The sequence below is a fragment of the Perna viridis genome, chromosome 6, assembly GCF_037379345.1.
Source record: "Perna viridis isolate PV_CMFRI_1.1 ecotype Kerala chromosome 6, ASM3737934v1, whole genome shotgun sequence".
In the NCBI taxonomy this organism is placed as follows: Eukaryota; Metazoa; Mollusca; class Bivalvia; order Mytilida; family Mytilidae; genus Perna; species Perna viridis.
The window spans coordinates 12,207,801-12,229,222 of NC_142450.1; the positions used below are offsets into that span (position 1 = coordinate 12,207,801).

The 21,422-nt window shown below is 34.0% G+C and overlaps 1 protein-coding gene across 3 annotated transcripts; it reads right to left on the bottom strand.

Moving 5' to 3' along the window:
- Positions 1 to 562: 562 nt before the first annotated feature.
- Positions 563 to 17,263, bottom strand: LOC148613676 (solute carrier family 67 member A2-like). Of its 3 annotated transcripts, none has more exons than XM_088587172.1 (6): positions 17,161 to 17,263; positions 14,715 to 14,802; positions 9,136 to 9,179; positions 8,431 to 8,560; positions 7,644 to 7,853; positions 563 to 945 (listed from the first exon to the last, which is right to left on the bottom strand). In XM_088587172.1, exons 1-6 carry the CDS (start codon positions 17,194 to 17,196, stop codon positions 941 to 943), a joined length of 513 nt encoding a protein of 170 aa, XP_088443298.1. In that variant the 5' UTR covers positions 17,197 to 17,263; the 3' UTR covers positions 563 to 940. The 3 variants fall into 3 exon arrangements, with proteins under 3 accessions (XP_088443298.1, XP_088443296.1, XP_088443295.1); XM_088587170.1 differs by lacking the exon at positions 563 to 945 and adding an exon at positions 5,423 to 6,322; XM_088587169.1 differs by lacking the exons at positions 563 to 945; positions 7,644 to 7,853; positions 14,715 to 14,802; positions 17,161 to 17,263 and adding an exon at positions 10,632 to 12,026 and having other exon boundaries at positions 8,428 to 8,560.
- Positions 17,264 to 21,422: the final 4,159 nt, after the last annotated feature.

The following is a 21,422-nucleotide window of genomic DNA, read 5'->3' on the forward strand; positions in this document are numbered from 1 at the left end:
GTTCACATGTCAGAAAATGAAGCGACGTGGTTTGACAGATCAATGACAGAACACATGTACGGTTCTTTGTATTGGTTCAGGTACTGTATGTTAATTTTTTGTATGTGTTATTTTAATGTTATGAATTGTCTATACTAGGCAATTTCTGAAGATGAGATAACAAACATAACCATTTTTTATTTATTGTATGTTGTTTTGCCCCTCAAAGGTTGTGAGAATAAAGGAAATCACCTTCATCCTCAGTCCATATTTTTTGTAATGCTTACTCTTCTTTAATTGCTCTAGCGTTTTTGATAAAATTTTATAGGATATTGGATGTCATATGTAGATATATTTATTGGATTCCTTATAAAAATCCCTGTCTGCATTTTTCAATCACATTACAGATATCTATAATGGTTTTTAAGTTATAAGGGGTCAAACGACCACACCCAAAAACATAGACTGCTTTGTTTTTGGTCCAAATTCAATTTTTTTATTGGATCCTTTTTTATTCAGATATGTCACAAAATCAGTAAGAATTCATTTGGGGCAAATTAAACATTTTAATTATGCACACCTGAACAGCAAAAAATGTTTACTGCAAATGAAAGCATATATTTAACTACAAACATAATATTACTACATGTATTTTACAAACTGACTTGGTGGTCTCGGGTAAGTATGCTCATTATTAAGAATGGAGATGATGAGTTTGATCCCTTGCCGAATCACACCTTTGACACACCAAAACTTTAAAATTGGCAGTTACTGCATCTCATTCAAGCAAGCAGTATTTCAGGAGATAGACTGACAGCTGGTTGGCACAGAGTCAGAATGATGTGTCAAAGTCGGGTGACATGCCTACCTACAGATGTTGCCTCTGTGAGCTACCAAATGAAGATCCGGCTAAGCTTGTCGGACTAGTACAAAGCAGAGTCTGTTTGATTGGCAATCATTCTCATCCTGAAATGCATAAAATTTCTGCCATATGATGTTTAGTCATAATCAACCAGTCAATACCTTATTAATAAAATTATTCTCCATGCAATACACATCAAGATATGAACTTTTTTAAAAATACTTAAACAAAACTTGCGTTGTCTTAAATGACAAATCTTGCTTTCTGTTATACATTAATGATTCCAATAGTCATTAAATAAGCCATGAATACTAATGTTTGTCATTGTAACTGCCTTGAGATTCTTTCTGGTATGTTGGCATATGGACATAATGTTCTGTAGATTATACCTTGTGCAAATTATTGTTTATTTTCTGGATGTAGACATAGGTATAAAGGACAATTGCAAAATAAATAGATAATATATCAATATACTATTTGTTTCGAATAGCCTTGGTTTTTTTATTAGATTCCAGCAAAATAAACACATACTTTAGAATGTATCTCACATCATTTGAAAAAATCCCTTTTATCAGTGACCCCACTATCCAGAAAAAAAAACCAACCATAATCGTTTTAAGTTTAGTGGAAACCTGTGTCCACAAATGTAACCATTCGTTCTAAGATACATGGAGTTGCATATCTGCATGATTAAGATACAACAAATGAATAAAAGAACTCAGACAAGTTTCAATATGCCAATCTTCATTTAAAATGAACTTTGTTGCCCTGTCGGAATTGGTCTAGAAAGTTTGGAGATGGTTACTGCGGAATATATGTACATGTAGTCAATACAAGTACTGTTAAAAAATCTTTCATATATACATAATATCTAATACCATTATTAAAAATCTTCATCACTATCAAATTTCATTGATGCATACAAATAAGCATAGTTTAACATAGAAAGAAACAACAGAAGCTAATCAAGACCGAGGTATCATGGTATATACATTTTGTCCCTTTGTCATTGACATGTTAAAAGACTAGGTTTTCAGCTATGTTGATGAAGTTTTGTAAAATGTTTAAGAGTAATTCAGGGAACCAAGGTTACAGCGGTAATCAAAAGAATGTAATCCAGGGACAAAGACCAGACATGGAAAACAGACATACACAAAAAAGAACATAAAATAACTAAAATCATACATACACAGTAAAAAAGGCAAATGAGCAACTCGGACTCCACTAAAAACTGGGAGCATGGACCAGGTGCACCGGTAGGGTAAGCGTCGTCTGCTTTTCGAGAAACACTTTAAAGCTCCCTTTCTACTTTTATATTTAATTGCTTGAAAGTCAGGACTTCTATAACTTCATTACAAAGGGGGTTTTTAGTTAATATAGCACAATGACTCAAAAATGTTTTAGCAACTTTTATGAATTGTTAATATCACATCTGATAACTAATTTCGAAAAAAAAAAAATTTTGATTTGTCAAAAAGGGAATATTTGTTCTATATAGCACTTATATTTGATATAAAATGTGGTCAGTTTTAGAATGTGTATTTATTGTATGCTAGTACTAAATAGCTGCCTAGTACAATTTTACCTTTTAAGCTACCAAGTGGAAAATAAAATTCCTATTGTAGAAACTTTTTTTGACCAAATAATTGATAAACGATTCCCATTGGAATAATAATGTTACAATTGGAACATTTTTTTCCAATGGGGAAAACTAATTTTTCAACGGGAATTATTTTCTCTAATGCAAAGAAAGTTTGTTTTCCAATTGGAAAAAGGGAATTTTCAATAGAAAACTGGTTTTCCTATTGGAAAGCCGATATTCAAATTAGAAATCAAATTTTCCTATTGGAATGAATTTTTCCATTTTTTTTTTTGTTTTTTTAAACTTTAAAGAATATGTTTACTATCTACACAATGATCATATTTTATCCTGCAATAAGTTCATTAAAGGGCAAATAACGGGTGTCAAATAAATTTTTGCTTTATTTGTATAGTAGCGAATAAACCAATTAAGTTCCGCCCATTATCATGATGTTACAAGCCGGACTACTTTTTTTTACCTTTGATCTCTAGTTTGTAGACATAGGAATTATGTCCACAAGCACGGTCTTTGTTTTCAGTTGTTGTAACAAAGACTTTACACACATTTTTTTTTATGAAAATGTACTAAATAAATGATTGAATATTAAAATGTTGTATTATTTGTTTATTTTCTGTCAATTCTTGGAGATTTGTTGCATTTTGACACTTTTCAATTGTTGTAACAGAATTTGTTTTCTAAACTGGACAAATATAAATATGGATGAATCAAACATACTCAGACCGACCAGAAATAGGCGTCGATCTGTCAGTCACAGTGTTCCGAAGACATTGTTCCATCCTTCTCCCAATCAAAAATGTCTAGCCGTGTCAATTCAATGTTTTACGCCGTAACTTTGAACATTGCGACTTTGAATGTGTACACACACACAATCCAACAAATCAATAACTTTGTCAAAAGTGAAAGTAGGTCACGGAAGAATTTATTTCACACCAGAAAAAACATGTTAAATGAGTCATATTGTTGTTTAATTTTGAATATGTATGTTATGTTTATGACTCGTTTGAAAGTAAAAGTTACAATTTACAATATTTCGTCAAATAATGTCCACCTCTCAAAGAGTAATCAAGGGAACCAAGGTTATAGCGGTAATCAAAAGAATGTAATCCAGGGACAAAGACCAGACGTGGAAAACAGACACTCACAACAAAGAACATAAAGGAACTAAAATCATACATACAAAGTAACAAAATTAAATGAGCAACTCGGACTCCACTAAAAACTGGGAGCATGGACCAGGTGCACCGGTAGGGTAAGCGTCCTCTGCTTTTCTAGAAACACCCGCCGAGTTGCTCATAAAAAGTCAAGCCCGGGGTAGACAAACGAGGAAAGGAAAACTATGATCCGTTGAATATATCAGTTTTCATGGTGCTGGTAGATACACCATAATGATCCACGAGTTCATGATGACGACCATAAAACTTCTGTAGTGATGACTTCAATCTTGTAGCAACATAACCCTGTTCCAGAAGCCTCTTTGTTAGAGTTCTAGCGCGATACAAAAAGTCTGCGTAGTTCCGTCAAGCTCTGGCATAACGTATGAGTTGTGATATGAACACTCCATACGCAGGACCTCTCAAAACCACTTTTTGTCGCGGGTTTTCAATGAACGGCAAATGCTTGGGGGCCCACGACAGGTTTCTACTTTTGAATTAATTACACTTAACAACACAAAGCCATCAAAATTGACTTATTGCAAGGATTAACAAAATATTAGTGTAGTACAGAAAATATATAGAAAGTATTTGTATTCGGCTCGGAAGGGGAGTAACTGCTCGGCATTATCATTCCAATGGGAATCATTTATCAATTATTTGGTCCAATTGGAAAGTTTCTGCAATAGGAATATTATTTTCCACTTGGTAGCTTAAAAGGTAAAATTGTACTAGGCAGCTACTTAGTACTAGCATAAAACAAATACACATTCTAAAACTGACCACATTTTATATCAAATATAAGTGCTATACAGAACAATTGTCCCTTTTTGACAAATCAAAATTTTTTTTTCGAAATTAGTTATCAGATGTGATATTAACAATTCATAAAAGTTGCTAAAAGCATTTTTTAGTCATTGTCCTATATTAACTAAAACCCCCTTTGTAATGAATGTAATTATAGAAGTCCTGAACTTCAAGCAAATAAATATACAATTAGAAAGGGAGCTTTAACGGTGTTCCTAGAAAAGCAGAGGACGCTTACCCTACCGGTGCATCTGGTCCATGTTTTAGTGGAGTCCGAGTTGCTCATTTGCTTTTGTTACTTTGTATGTATGATTTTAGTTACTTTATGTTCTTTGTTGTGTATGTCTTGTTTTCCATGTCTGGTCTTTGTCCCTGGATTACATTCTTTTGATTACCGCTATAACCTTGGTACGCTTAATTACTCTTAAACATTTCACAAATCTTCACCAATTGATATTTCCCGTTTTCCGTGATTCTTGTGGGACAAAAAGTCCAATTATACTTTCAAAATGGTGGTTCTTTTTATACCATGTTTCACTTTCCGCCTGATTCTTACAGAGACTGACACTGAAGTGCAGCTTGACCTAAGATTCTTAAAAATAAAGAAAAAAAGTAAATCAAAAGGATTTTTTTTCAACTTACTAAACATTTTTTTTCATAAGCTCGTTTATATAAGACCTGAGTTAAAGGTTTGAAAGGTATCACAATTACTCAAAATTGTGTAATTGAATTCTATGGGGAAATATTTGGAACCTATTTTCTCATTACAGATCACTTATATATAATATAAATATACAATTTTCCAAACTATTTAATAACTCTGGGTGTTTCGTTTATCAATATTTAGACATACTGAGGAGTTGGTATAAGTGTGGACTTATCACCTTAGCACCAACCGTTTGATTTCGGTAGGGGGCTATGGAACAGAACAGAATTTATGCTCGTCTTTGGCAAAAACAAACTCCTTTTTTTTCGGGAAGATTTTTTTTCTTCAAATATACGGCTAAAGCTATAAAGACATGAGAGTTACACATAATATTTTTTCACATTGCTGGCGACAAATTATATTTTCTCCAAAATTTGTAAACAAACTTTTTTTCATAAATATTCATAGCTTCCTTTGATCCCCAGAAAAGCATATGGTTGACAGAAAATATCCTTTTGTCCACAGTATTGGTCGATGTAATTATTCAGTTTTTCCGTGTTCCTGCATTTCTTCTTTGCATACATCTTGTGGTACAAAGCACATTAATATAACTGCGAATAATGTTACAATACTTCCTACCACACTCGGGCCTGCAGGGTTAACATCTAAAACCAAACCGGATACAAATGGTGCCAACATACGGGCTATTGACATCACACTTTGACTGAATCCCATTATTGTTCCTATTTCACCTTTACTCACTCGTCGTATTGTCAAACTCGTACCAGCCACCCGCGAAACAGTCGTTATGAAACTTAATGGTGTTAAAAATAGAACATATACCCAAAATGACTGAATGAAAGACAATACAAATAATGTAAAAACTTGGAAAACAGCCATATGAAAGAAAAGCTTAGTATCATTTCGATAAAATTTGGCTAAATAACCAACTATCAAACCAAAAAATGCCGATACACATCCAGTAAAAGAGGTCAAATAACCTATGGTCCTTGGAGAGGTATTGAATGATTCTCTCATCACCAGAGAGAAATTACTTCTAAAAAGTATTACTGAAAATCCCATACAAAACTTGATTAGAAATAAGTCCCATGTATGCGTCCAGTTAATACTATGAAAAGTCTTCATAAATAGTTTCGGACTAAAATTTAATTCCTCTGACGTTAACCTCTTCATTGAAGTCACTGACTCCGATTTAGTCAATACTTCTGTACTTCTGGAAGCCTCCGTTGTTTTGACACAGAAGTATACAATCACTGAAAGAAAAAAGAAGTACACAATTTCTGAAGGGGGAGAAGTATGCAATTACTGAAAAGAATGTGTACATAGGATTGTGAGGATTGATCTGTCTTAAATCCTGCAGACTGTAATTTGTTACGTAAATTTGATTTGTAACTTAATTTATTTATGAGATACGAATTCGCTTTCGGCACGACCCGCCTTGCCGCCACAGTCCAGCAAGCAAACCACTACGCCACCTATTGTCCGCCAAAAAAGATAATTAATTAACGAAGTGAATCAGTGCCAGATACTTGCTATATATGGAATGTTCTACTGTTAATTAACGCATGACAGGTGACATAATGGTTAGTGTGTTGGACAGCAGCGGGGCGGTGGAGTCATTAGGGAATAGGTTCGTACCTCATAAATCATACATACCATTATTTTCGCTGTGAATTTGATCAGATGTTGTGCATCGCTAATTAACAGTAGAAAATTCAATGTATAGTCAACTTATTTAATATAGATATATATATTTTTTTGAATCTGCAATAAAAATATTCATTTTTTTTTTATTTTTTTCAATACAATGATTCAAAAGTTATTACGTTAAATATGAATTTGTGACTATCTTTCTATATACAAACTAAAATACTTGGAAAGTTGGCATAACAATATCATTCATATAAACCCCAAATTCATTAATTCATCAATTATGTGAAAATTTACACGAGCGTTTAACTTTTTTTATTGATCAAATTCGTGAATGTCATTTCATCTGGTAGTGAAATCAATCGTGAATATCTAGCATAGTTTAATATTAAAGTTTCCATAAAGTAAAAATCTAAGAAATTACATATCAAAGTATTAAGTCATAATTTCAAGAATGCATCATGTATGAAGATATTCCCCTGACATTTTGCTGCTACGGAAAACAATGTAGCATATAACTATGTTTCATTTATTCGTAAAACATGTTACATGTATAACAACTATGTTATGTAAACTACAAACATAAGGCGTACACAAAAGAAAATTAAATAATAAATCTAACTTTAAAATATTTTTGTCAGCAATTTGTCAGTACTTTTAGGTTAAATGTTATAACATTTAATACAGGGGAGATTATTATTTGCTTAATTTTACCCAGGTTATGCATGCATTTATCAAAGTTTTCCAAAAAAAAAAATAGCGGGTGTCCAAACCTTGTAACCCCATTCACTGGAACTGCCAATGATTTAAGGGACAAAGATAACTATTAATAAAAACATTTTTGACAAGAAATGTCCTAGACTTTGTCTTTAGAGGAACCTAAAGGGTGCTAAACATTTTGAAATAACAATTTGTCGAACTCACCAGCATTTGCTATAAAAATGATGCCACTTAATACTGCCACTTTTTCAAAACCATGGGTTGTCTCAGCAATATGTCCACCAACCAGTGGTCCAACGATAAACCCAAAACTTGATGCAGCATTGAAATTTCCCATCACAGAAGCGTGTTGGTCTTTAGACGTTACATCAGCAAGAAAGGACTTGGTGATACTCTGGCTGTGTTTATAAATACCTTCATAAAAAGAAGTTAAGTACTTCATTTTCCTTAGCACATAGTAAAGTAACCTAAGTTACCAACTACATCAATGTGAATTATGTCAATTTCAGAATTTCATTACATTTCATTTGGATTTAAAATATCAATACCTAAATAAAAAGATGGGTAGCAGGGTAATTGGAAACTCGCATTACCAACCACATAAACAAATTAGCCTATTGTTAATTGTCTGAAATTGTGATCCTTCAACTAAATGTTAACATTTTGAGCAATTCATCGGATTTGGAAAGCCAACAAGAGTGCATATAAACTGCAACATTAATATTGTTAAAGTTTGTTTTTGTCTACAAAAACATAAATTTCCTCCCTGTTTTAAAGTTCTTTGGGGGTATGACTCCCACAAAATTTAGTGGACCATAAATTCCAGGTAATAGGTACAGCTACATCTCATACCAAAACTACCTACAAAGTTACATGAAATTTAGTGTAGCAGTTTCCGGGGAGTTGCGCTTCCAAACGTGTGATACGTAGACATGGACAAGGCAAAAACAATAAGTCGCCCTACCAAAGGGCGGATAGACATTTTTATTACCTGTTATAAACCGCGCCAAAATAATGGTAGAAATTACTGTAGCGAATGCCAGAGTTATGTATCCTATTGCAGTCATCACCATACACCACAGCAGGCAGTATCTTCTCCCAGATATATCACTCCATTGTCCCTAAACAACAACAAAATAAAACTTTAATTTTACTCTCGGTCTTGACCTTAAGTATATATTTTTTTAAGAATCTTGCAAAAAATTATGTTGTCCCATTAATAATGGATAACAATCAGCGTTGTATCTACATGTTATGATAGTGTAATGAAACAACTCACTTAATAACTATATGTACCTATTCCTATACAGTAGTCATGAAATTGATGTTCCTTCGATCAATATTACAAATTTACTGTAAATCTTTACCACAAGAATATCTTGCAAAAATAAAAATGCTTTAACCAGCAAGGCACTTTTTACACTAGAAACAATGATATTTATATAAATTCCAATTCAGAGTGCTTTCGGTAGTCTAAGAGTCAAAAATGAATAATGGCATACCCCTATCTCGAATGGATATACATGTAACATATTTCGCTAATTTTTTAATCTGTACTGAGGCTTGGAGAATGTTACCCACCAAGATGTGCATTTTGTCTACTTAAGGGACTATGGGACTATATAAGTGCTTAAGATTAAGCCCATCGGCAAGTTCTTAGACTTCTTGCTAACGGTTTGAATATGATATTACTCACTATTACAGGGCTTGATACAAGCTGCACTCCTCCGTACACAGATCCTACAGTTAAAAAATGAAAACAATACAATATTCGCAGGGCAAAGATTGATACGACTGCAAAGGTGAAGCCATGAACAGTTGAGGCAAGTATGGACACACCATTCAAGCTTGATACAGATCTGAATTGCGATTACGAGTGAGTAAGAGTTTGGCAAAAGGAACGTGACCCAGTTTGGTCCCTTATTCCAAAACAAGTTAACATCAAAAGTCAAATTGTAAGTCATAATCCCAAAAATCAACCCATGTCTTCTATTTTTGTAGTATGTTACTTTTGGTACAATATCAAAGAAATCCATTTACATTTACTCAAGTCATTATACAATTACTAGTATACTCAAGTTAATGTCCGGACACCAAAATGTCTACCAACGATGGAAGACGATGCCGACTACGACAACGACGTCAGTATGATATCTTATTTCTAGAATTTCAACACGACAATATACTGTTTTTTCTTTTATTTATAGCGGATACATGATTTAAAGTTGGGGGGTGTACACAGAACCAAATCGGGCAAAATGTGGTAAATGAAGAAAAAACACAATGATCTTATTGCATTTACCAAGTATTGATATCTGATAGCCTTCAGAAATAACCATCAAAGTGTTTGTAAAATTCTCCTTTCTAAGATATTGATAGGTCCAATTTAGTTGAAATGCACTACGAAAAAATGCCGGGAAAATTTTTCCGCGCACTTTCCTTCCATAACCAATCAAAAATAAATATGTCATACATGCTTTAGGACAAATTCAAATAGCTTTTCAGTTGTTTTCTAGCTGTAGTGAATATATTTAAGGCAAAAAAGACCAAAATTCAGAATTCTGATGTGCCACCCATTACCTGATTCTTACACAGAATGGTACTTTAAACAAAGCACATTATATGGCATGACTCCCTTTTTTAAACCTAAAATGTCATAAATTTGAAACAAAAACTAGAGAGCAAAAAAGGAGCAAGAGTTTCTATCCACAAAACCGGTTTTATCAAAATACTTAAAATCTACTTCCATTAATGTATTCTTGAGTTATTGAACAATATTAGGATTGAACTTATCAGAAACAAAAAAGACACATCTTCTTTCCTATTTGATGATGCAAGGAAAATCAAAACGAAATTTTACTACAAATTCTTTTACACGTACCAGCAATTTAATCAATTTACTACTATAACATTGATTTTTCCATGTTCACCTGTACATCCCACCCACAATAGGCCATTGTTGTCAATTTCCAGACTGAATGGACCACGCACCCCTAAAATATCCCCAACCTGATGACAGATAATGACCTGCCCACTAGGGTTCAGTATATGTATGCCATGATTAATAGAGTCAGAAACCAGAATCATATCATTAGATGTAACAGCAATATCTTTTGGATAAAACTCATCTTTCCCTTCATTACCTTTCCCATCATAAACCCATTGTAAGTTACCCCCATAATCCAGACCCACCACTCTTCCCTCCCGTGAATTATTCAGTATATCTTCAACACAAATAATGTCATGACAAGTTACAATCCTCTTTGGTACAGTAAACAGTCTTTGATTGTCTCTGTCATATTCATATGTATGTTGTATGTCCCCTGATTGATCCAGGACTACAACCCTTCTGATGCTGTTTTGTGTAACAGCAATAGGTCCTGACTCTGCCAGTCCTACTAGTACCTCATTGTATCTATTTACATGAACCCCTAATGTCAATAAGGAAGAGAATGTTTTATAAGGTTTGAAGGTTTCATCCTTTGTATAGATCTTCAGCTGATTGGTCCCAGATGATATGACTATATCACCATTCCCCATTACAGCCATGTCCCATACTTTCATATCCTCCTCCTTCAACACTGTCATGATGTCATTATGAAAGTTAACCCACTGTAGTTTATTGCTAGATACACTTGAAATGACTTTTTCACTATCATCACAATTTACCACTTTAGTGACTCTTTCCAAGTCAGTCACAAACGTATTGACTAGTTTTAGTTCAGGTATTTTATGGACTTCTCCAAATATTTTATTAACTTTAGAATCTTCAGAATCCCAAGGAATAAAACGGCACGTTGTATTCTGAAATTTATTTAACAGTTCCCGTAATGGCACTTCATCATCAACTTTGTTTGACATCAAGATGTCTGCGGCATGGATAGATTGCAAAATATTTTCCACCTTTTTGTTCTTTTCTTTCAACTGGGTTTTCTTATGCAATACTTCAGAAAGCATATTTTGTATTTCTGCACACATGGGCTCATACACATGGTCGAGTTCGTTGTGCAGTTTTTTAGCATGTTCTTTCACAATAGATATGATTTCGTCTTCTCTCCTGTTAATATCATGTTTGGCATTTTTGTACTCTATAGTTTTGTCCTCACTCATCTTTTTCAGACGCATTTCTTGACAGTCCAAAGTTGAAAGATTTATATCCAAGTTTTTGTTAATTTTCTGAATCTCCATCAGTTTTTCCTCATAAAAGTCATTCAGGTCTGATATTTTATGACCTTGATGAATTTCATAGGAACATTTCAAACAAATTGTCACCCTACACTCAATACAGGAAAACTCACATTTCTGACCGTCGTGAACTTCACAGGTCAAGTTTTCAAGGTCAATTCTACGACGGATATCAGCAGCACCATTTGTCCCACAGTCCTTGAGTGCAACTATTTTTTGCCTTTGACTTGCTTTCAGCTTTGAATGAATTTTTATGTTACAGACATTGCATAAATATATATCACAATGAAAACAGATCCATGCAATTTCACTAGATTCCTCACAAAACTGGCAAACAGCAGGTGATTGAGCAACACCTGCACTTTCAGCCATTTTGATTTATGAACATGAACCTAGTATATTTCTTCCTGTACATATATTTAATCGTATATATAAATAGATTTATGTGTTTTAGTCTTGAATCTGTTTAAAAATCCCAACTAATCAACTTGGAAGGTCTTGTACTTAGAAATTTGAATGCATTATTAACAGCCACAGTTCAATCAAACTGACTAAGAATCTTAAAAATTTAATTTACGTACAATTGATTACATTATATTTTTATACATTATGAGCTCATTTGTGAATAATTTATCTATCATGTGTACATGTAGGTATAATGCAACATTTATCATTAATTTTCAACACTATTATGCGATCCCACCCCCCTTTTGAAAAAAAAACTGTTTTTTTTTATCTTTGCCTGTACTTAAAGTGAAATCATAACAGATAATCATGTAAAATTGCTTATCAGTGATCACTTCGCACCCAATATTCAGAAAACCTGGCTACTACCCTGGTATGGTAAACAACGAACCTTAGTTAAGTAGTGTAGAAATAAAGTATTCATTACTAATATTAGGTGAAACGCTTTGTCAAGATATCATTTGTAAGCATTAAGGGTCAGCCTCTGTAGGGAAAGATGATATGAAAATTCCAAACATTTTGAATGTGGTTGCACCATCAGAATCAAGGAAAAGAGGCAATATTTTCAATATCTTTTCGATTTATTGAGTTACAATTTCATTGAAATGCACTGAAAATGAACATTTAAGGGGCAGGTAACTCTGTCAAGGACCTCATGTTTTAAAAATATTCTACTGGAATTTTATTAAGCGAATCAAGAAATGCAGAAATCAAACAATGCAAACAATTATCAAGTAAATAACGAAGACACTGAGAACAAAACAAGATACAAATTTCAAAGGCGAAGGAAGTTTTTCGGTCAGTTTTTTTTCCTTTCTTATTTATGGTGCACGACATTTTGTAATATATGTTAATAAATACGTAATTTCATATTGGCCCTGTTTTAGGTTTGAGGTCTGTCATATTGGTCGAGGCGGTCGTATTTGTTCCGAGGCATCGCCGAGGGCCAATACGGCTATCGAGGCCAATATGATTGACCGAAACCTATAACAGGGCCAATATGAACTTACATATTTATTGACAATTTTATTAACCAACTCAACCAGTTGATTTGTAGAACAGTTGTTTTCGTGTTTTACCAAGAACATGTAGGCTTATTTGCATTAATAAATCTTATATATCCTTTTTGTATAAAATGGAAGATTCTTATTTTGTGGGTTTCTGCTACTTTTAGTCCTGGTGATCAAAGTTCCTGAAATAACACAATTCTGAAAGCACATTTTAGATATACAAATGTGCAATTGAAATTATATTCTGCTCTTTTGTTTTAGGCATTACAATAGGGTTGCCAGGTGTAATAAATCATCGGTTTGCATATCATAGTTATGTTGGATTCCTTTTTTTTTTGTTGTCTATGTGTTCATCCTTTGATTCTAGTTTGTCTGGTGTATGTTACATAATGTATGTTTTTATATTTGATCTGAAGCTCCTTAGAGCTTGCGATTGTATCTGAATTATACGCCAAATCAAAATCAAGTTTTCCTACCTTATTCTAAGTTTTTTTTTATTTCTTTGGTTAATTATATAAATGTTTAGATACATATGCATAAATAATCCAGCAGGATAATGAAGTGATAATATCTAAATCAAAATGGCAGTGTCAAACGACCGGAAATTATGATGCCGTATTGGCCCTGGTTTGATCCATATTGGCCCTCTTTTTTTTCAAATTGGCCACGTATAGATGCCAGGTTTGAATTCATATCAATTGGTCAGTTTTAGACATATTTAACGTATTTTGGGTAGTTGGTTAATAACAGCAAGTATTAACTCCTCATAACCCTCATTGCCCTGTAATAAGGTTGACTATATGTGGAACCCCAATCTGCGGAATGAAAAGGACGGTTAACGACCGCGAATATAATTTAAGCAATAACTACTTTTATTTTGTTTTTCAACTTTGTGCCTAATCATCAATTTGAATGGCGCACAGGCTAATAGTGGAAAATTCTTCTAAAGATTAAGCTAAAAAATTTAATGATTGTAGACTTGTGCCAAATAACAAGTTTCTAAAACATTTCAAGAAGTGTGTTGGGGGAATTTGTAGCAGATAAATTCCATAATCACTTGCTACCAATTTTTATGTATATTGAACATGGCAAACCGATCGAACACCAGTCAAAAATGAACCAATTTTAAAGTCAAAATCACGTGGTCCAAATGGAGTTTGGTTAATATATTTTTTCACTGCATTTCAAGACTTTTCTGCAACAAAATTTGATCCTATTAAAAATGTAAATACATTTAATTGAAAATAAAGTGTTACCAAAAGGTCTAAACAGCATCGGCAACTTTTAACAAACATACCCTTCCGTTCCTCCCCGAAATGTAACCTTTGTTAGGAAGTTATATACGTTAGTCATAGATGACCCAGATTGAGTACTACTACTTTTTGTGTTTTGAAAACTACATAATTATATAAATTTCATGACAATCATATTGTTAGCTTCCCTTATTACTGGATTGACATGGTTAATTGAATTCTTTAATAGAAATATCTACAACTCAAACATAATAAAACCTAAAAGAATATAGTTCCAGTTATGTAATGCACATATTATATTCAGCATCATGGCTTGGATTATGCGGTTGTTAGAGACTTGTCTTAAAGATAAAAATAAATACCGATAAAACCTATGGTCGTCGATGAAGCTCCAATGTCACGTAGATGTTGGGATATAAGTGGAAGAATCATGCTAACACCAAAGATATCCTGAAAAAAAAAGATGGTAAACCATATTAGAGTTAGGTTCAATTTGAGGCCATTACGTTTTCCATTTATTTTGAAGAAAGGGTCAATAAAGATAACAAAATTACCGAACACTAATCCGATCCATAATCAAGTCGAGTCCAAAACACATATTACACCACCGGAGCAGCTTGTACCGCAATGGCCCTGACTTGGTACAGGCATTTCAAACGGAATGGTGGATTAAATGTTCATATTATTGCGTCATAATCAGGAAATTAGCGGTCACATCAGCACAAAGAACATATTCAAGAGCCTTTTCCGCAGATATTCATGGCGTGCATGGAAATCAGATGTGAAATATAAACACCATATGCAGGAGATGAACGTATAAGGAAAATTAATAATATCAACATTAAATCAGTCTTTTTTATCATAAATCTTTGTGTTGAGATGACCACTGTTGTCAATTCGAGATGTAGGTCAAAAAAAAAAAAAGATGCAGAACAAGCCGCAGTCTCCTTTATCTCGAGCTCTTGGGGGGGTATACTGAAGGTAACAATTTGCAAAAACAAGGGTTGTGAATGGGCAATACATCGTCAATATATCTGTATGCAAAGTTAAAGGATTTAGCTTTTTTCATTTTTATTCTTTAACAGATTCTGAAGAAATTCAGTCTTGTTTAAATGTAAAAACAAAATCGGCTAAGAGACGAACGCAGTAGGTGCCCATTGGAATGCAAACCTGTTGTTGAAAAGTAGCTCCTCAAAATGTGATAAATATGGTATCAATTAGGAAATCAAGCATGTCGCAAACCTGTTTTTCTGTGTAGCACACTTTTCTTTTCTGCGATGTTTTAGAAAATTATGTGATTTGTAACCATTAGCAACATTTTTTTTTCGAATAAGCAAAAGATTTACCAATGATTCCGTCAATTGAGACTTCAAATTATTAAGAGTGACAATTGAGAAGTCAAAAGTTTGGAGAGAAGAACTAATCAAGTAATCATGATACTTTTCCATGAATAAATACTTATTTAATTAAATTTAAAAAAAAAAGCACACATTACTACAATTTTGGTATGGTTTACCAATAAAACATCATTTAAACATGTGAAATTACAAGATTAAAATAGAATGCTACCGAGACGGTTATAGTGAAACAACTGACACAGTTTTAGAGATTTTGGCATGAGATTCCAGGCTATAGTTAGACAACTTTGCCCCTCCCGCAAATGCACCAAATTCAAAGTTTTAAAACAAAAGAGGGCATATCACAAGAGCAGCTCATGGATCCAAAAATGGTGAATATAGTTTACTGAAGTGAAATACACCAGGTAATCCTGCAACTTGACTGGTCAGCTTGACGAGGGTTATGAGACCCTGGGATATGGAAGTGGACAAGGAAACTTAATGCCTATGGTGTTAAAATAAGTATCCAAACATACTATAATAATATGGGAAAGCAACCTCTTTTTAAATAAGAAGTTCAAGAAAAAACATGCTACCTTGAATTGTAATGTCACAAAAGACGTCAGCTCCCGCCGCATGGATAAAAATTAGCAGTTGCCCATGCCAGTAGCCCATGGCTTCTAGATTTTGAGTTGGGCTACCTGGTAAACTTTTGGGTAAAATTCAGTTGCATGAACATACAGAAAATATTAAACAAAAATGTATGGTCTGGGCTACCAGCATGTATTTCCTAATATTTACCCCTTGACTTGCATATTTGACTATATATTATGTATATTAAAGTAAACGTTTCTAAACACTCCAGTAGTATTTATCTATTAAAACTTATTCGGGATCTTCACAGGAGATAAGGTCTCATATTCCCTATCACCCTTCTATATACTCTTAGAGAGCTAACAGGGAATATGAGCCTTTATCCCCATTTTAAAAAGACCCAGAATATATACAATCTTAATTCGCAACTACAAAGTTTGCCATGTCGAGTCATAATTCTGTAACATAAACCCACGCATTTTATGTTTATCTTTCAATGTTTTCATCGGATATCTTCATTTTTTGTTGTTGTTGTTGTTGTTGTTTATAGTCAAAATGCTAGTCGCATTTTCATTTGCTTTCCAGTTCGTTCAACGGACTCGTTGCCATATTTGCCACTCGTCTACACGAACACAAAAGTGATCTTAATTTTAATTCGTTTTTATTTTCGACATCGCAAACACGGACTGCATCATGCATGCATTTGATTTGAACCAAGGATTTATATTTAACTCCTTATCCTTTTTGTGATTCGGCGCTGGAGATATTTTTGTTTGTTTGACCATCACCAAATACCCCCAGCGCCGAATCCCAAAAGGGATAATCATTCAATGTCCGAAGAAAAAAGTCCTTCTAAAGAAATAGAATTTTAACTTACAAGAAATCCAGAAAAGTAGAGAGCGAAACTGTCCATACAGATTATACTGCTCTGTAGAAAAAAACAACAATAAAACGAAAGTTGAAATCGAAAGTACACCGGAAGTAAATACATACCAAAAAATACCTAAAACCAGCAAAAAGGTTAAGAAATCAACGCATAAAAAAGAACGACATAGCTGGATCGATACGAAACTATAGTAAAGCCCATTGATTTCACTCTTATTTTTTGCTTTTAATTTGAAAAATTTCAGATAAAAAATATATTGTCTTGCACTTACAATATCAGAGAAAAAGATATCAGACTGGAACGTTGATCAGTATATTCAGGATCTGGGTTAGACTTGATACAAGTCCCTCTTTATCATATAAATGACACAGAAAATCTATGTAATTACATGTAACCTCTCTGATAATGCCACTACTAATTTCTCTCTCCCGGAATAATTGGTAGATTTTCTACCAGAGAGATACATGCAATCAATAAACTTTTTCATGTATTCTATAATATAAAAAGAGGGACTTGTAGCAAGTCTAGATTTGGGCGAAGTAGCACTAAAGCACGAAAACGGACTAAAAACCATATGATTAAAAAACATTAATCAGACTGTAAAGGGTTAGGTCATTACTGAAATGTGGTCTCATTTTTTGTATTAGAATTGTTTTGAGTTAGTGAAAACAGAAATTTCAAGGGCTTTTTTTTTTATTATTTTTTTTTATTTTTTTTTGGTTCATAATACTGTAAGTACATATTTTTTTCATTCTGGATGTGTGGGGTTCAAGTAATTTAAAAGTGCATAAGTGAACATTGTCATAAAAGCCAGAAGCCATAGTAACATACTGAAAAAAAATGTTACTGAGTTTTCGTACAAATCAGGGTTGCCTTTCCAAAACTAACAGCCAAAAAAAAGCAATGCGAAGCTATCACGTAATGAAAGCATGCATGGAGGATGAGGGAATAAATGGGTAAAAATAAAAATTATCATCTTTTTCGATTCTTTTTTTTTCGCAATTTAATTCCTTAAGTTTGTGTGAAATTATTTATTTTGAAAATCAGTCAGCTTATGCTAGGGAGGGAACCTAATGCGACATTGGACTGAAACACTCCGATTAACTTTCTTCATTTAAATTACACTTGTTTTACATCCGTCTATGTATATAAATACTTAACTACGTTTAATCAGCATATCTACCAAATTAGACCGGGTAAACATTGCGCCTAATTGTAACTGTATAGTGCCCCCCCCCTCCCCACAGCATAGAAGAATACAACACAGAAATTTAAGGTACTAATTCCGGACTCAATGATCTTTCTTTCTTTCTTTTTTTTTTTTTTTTAGAAATATCCGCCAAGTTGCTCATATGATATCAAAGTAGGATTAAAACAAAAGAGGAGGTCTATGGTATCATCATGAACAAGTCTAGTTGCGGATCCAGGGGGTACAGGGGGTTGGCAACCCCCTTTTTGTCATTTTGAATTTACAAAAAATAGCAAATAATGTCCTAGCATCCCCCCTGTTTCTGAGGAACCCCAGCTGGTACCCCTCCTTTTCACAGTTCTGGATTCACCCCTGAAGTGTTTCGTGATACGGAGATAGCCAAACCATAACGAACAAGTAGTTCATGGTGATGACTTAATTTAGTCTTATGGCAACGTTACATTGTTCCAATAGCTTAGGCAGGGAACAAAAAGTCCCTCTAGCTTCGACAAGCTCTTGCATGACGTATGAGCTGGTATATAAAAACTCCATGCGCCACGTACAAGAGCAGCAATGTTTCATGAAATGAAGATATAATTTCGCACTTTCTTTGGGCTATAACCTCATCGTGACTGGATATTGAAATATTTGTAATGCTTCAGTTTTACTTTAGATCATCAGACAGAAATCCAGGCTTTCCATATGCTTCAATGCCTATTTCTCTCAGTTCAATGCATTATGAATTTAACCTGAAGAAGACTATACCATGCAACCCCAGCTCATAGAATTGAAAGAGCAAATAAAAGAACGGGAATTCCTCTACACATCACAATAAAATGCTTCACTGCAGAGGTCGAACCTTTAACAGTTTCGGCAAGTATTGGCACACCATTCAGACTAGATACAGTTTTGAGTTTCGATTTGGATGTAGACATGTGACACAGGATAAGAATTTAACCAGAATCAAAGTGACCCCTTTTTGTCATTAATTCCTGAATGGTTGCAATCACAGCCTCCTTTTTGGGTATAGAACTTTGTGGTTTGATTTCTATAAGATTCCCTCTCTATATTGGCTTTGAGCACACAAAACAAACCTACACCGGAACCCTTATGTCCGCTGTGAATGGGGAAGTTAGGCTAGCCATATAACCTTGAAATATCCGACTTTACCATGTCAGGAACATAATGGCTATTTTCATTTTTGTTCCGGTATTTCTTGGCTTTGCCAATTTATTCATTTTTTATTTAATATATCCCCCTGATTTGTGATTTAAGTGCGGTAATTTTATTTTGTTGTTACTTTTATATTGTACACAAGTTTACATTGCGAAATAAGGAAAATGCTCGTCTCTGGCCCCTAATTCTTATAATCGGCTCAAGTCACAACTCCCCAAAATTAATCCCATACCTCTTTTGTTGTCTACAATTTAAAAGAGATCTATAATACTCACATGCACTGTCGTTATTGTCTGGAACATAGGGAAATACTGGTTCCTAGCCCTACCTTAAACTGTTTAAATCTCAACCTGTCCTTCGCGGTTTAAAATATTGCGGAAACATATCATCGACATCCATATGTTTGACTGCAGTGTATGGAATGGTTGTTTTGGTCCCTAATTTCACAACGGTTGGGGCCTTTACCCCAAACTAAATACCACTCTTCATTTTGTTGTTTGGACCATCTTGTTATAATACAAGTATGTTAAAAAGATTAATCAAATAATATCCAAGGTCTAGCACGAAAACCATTCACTACAGGCGACGATGACGGACGACGACAACCCGATACCATTCAACGACCGCGTTCTTTTGCAGCCGTATAAAAAGGAGATCATCATATAGAACTCATAAAAAATAAAGAGAATATGATTCACTAGTCAATGTCGGATCCAGAGGGTTAGCCCCCTTTTTATTGGAAAATTTCATGTGTAAAATTGACAAAATTAAAATAGCAAATGTCCTAGCACCCCCCCCCCTTTTTAGAAAACCCCCGGCTCGTGGGTGACCCATCCCTTTCATAGTGACTGGGTCCGCCCATAAGTGCACACACATTTGCGTATGACTATTTTTGAAATCTCTCAGATCTTAAATGTAACCTCAATTTAATACTACGCAAACGAATGTACTATGCAACATTGCTATGATTTATGTCTTTGGAGTTCCAAGTAATTGGAGCTGCCGCAAACTGCTTTTAATGTGGTATCTCAAGGATTAAGATCACACAGAACTTAACACGCATGTCACCCACCTCCGATAATTATTCTGAATCTGAGCTCTCTCTTAAATGATGAACGATTAAGCATCGGTTGCCTATTGAGAAGTCGTTGTAAGACTTGGGTCAGGTGGGGATTGAACCCATCCATTGCATTGTTGAACTATTAGACTTTGTTCTTTTGTACCACCATAAAATGTTCTTGCCTTGTAATACTAGTAGTTTTTGTCAGCTTTCTGTAGTGTGCCCCTTTTCCACTATTTATAGCCTCGCAGGTTTTCACTTCAGCTATATTATGGGTATAAAAATAAAAAAAGACAACTTGAATGTATCGACAGTGAACGACTGATTGGATAGAAACAAACAGGTACTGATAAGAGATTAGAAGCCAACTATTTTTAATTGGATCGTTGTTAATACACATGTACAAATCCTAATTAATCAGCACATAAAGATCGCAGTAAAAGTTGTTTATTGGCGTAAATAACATAGAATAAAATTTGATACATTTGAAATATCTATTAAATGGATCTAACTATCTGCATTTGAACCGATATGGGGTATGCCAATGGGACTTTTACTGCGGTAGTGCAAGATAATTGCAGATGCTATCAGGCTTTACAAATCAAAAGGCTCTGGTGACTGCTATATCAATTCTGATCTTCGATCTAAATTGATAAAAATAGAAAATCTTCGGACAACAAAAAATGATTATGATCAGTCTCAATCCGTAGTTCTCCTAAGGTTATATACTCTCATAGGATTTTCTTCATATTTTTATTTCTATAACATAGGCGGATACAGGCCTTGCACCCCTAGCATGTGCCCTCCATTTTTTTTTTTGGGAAAGTA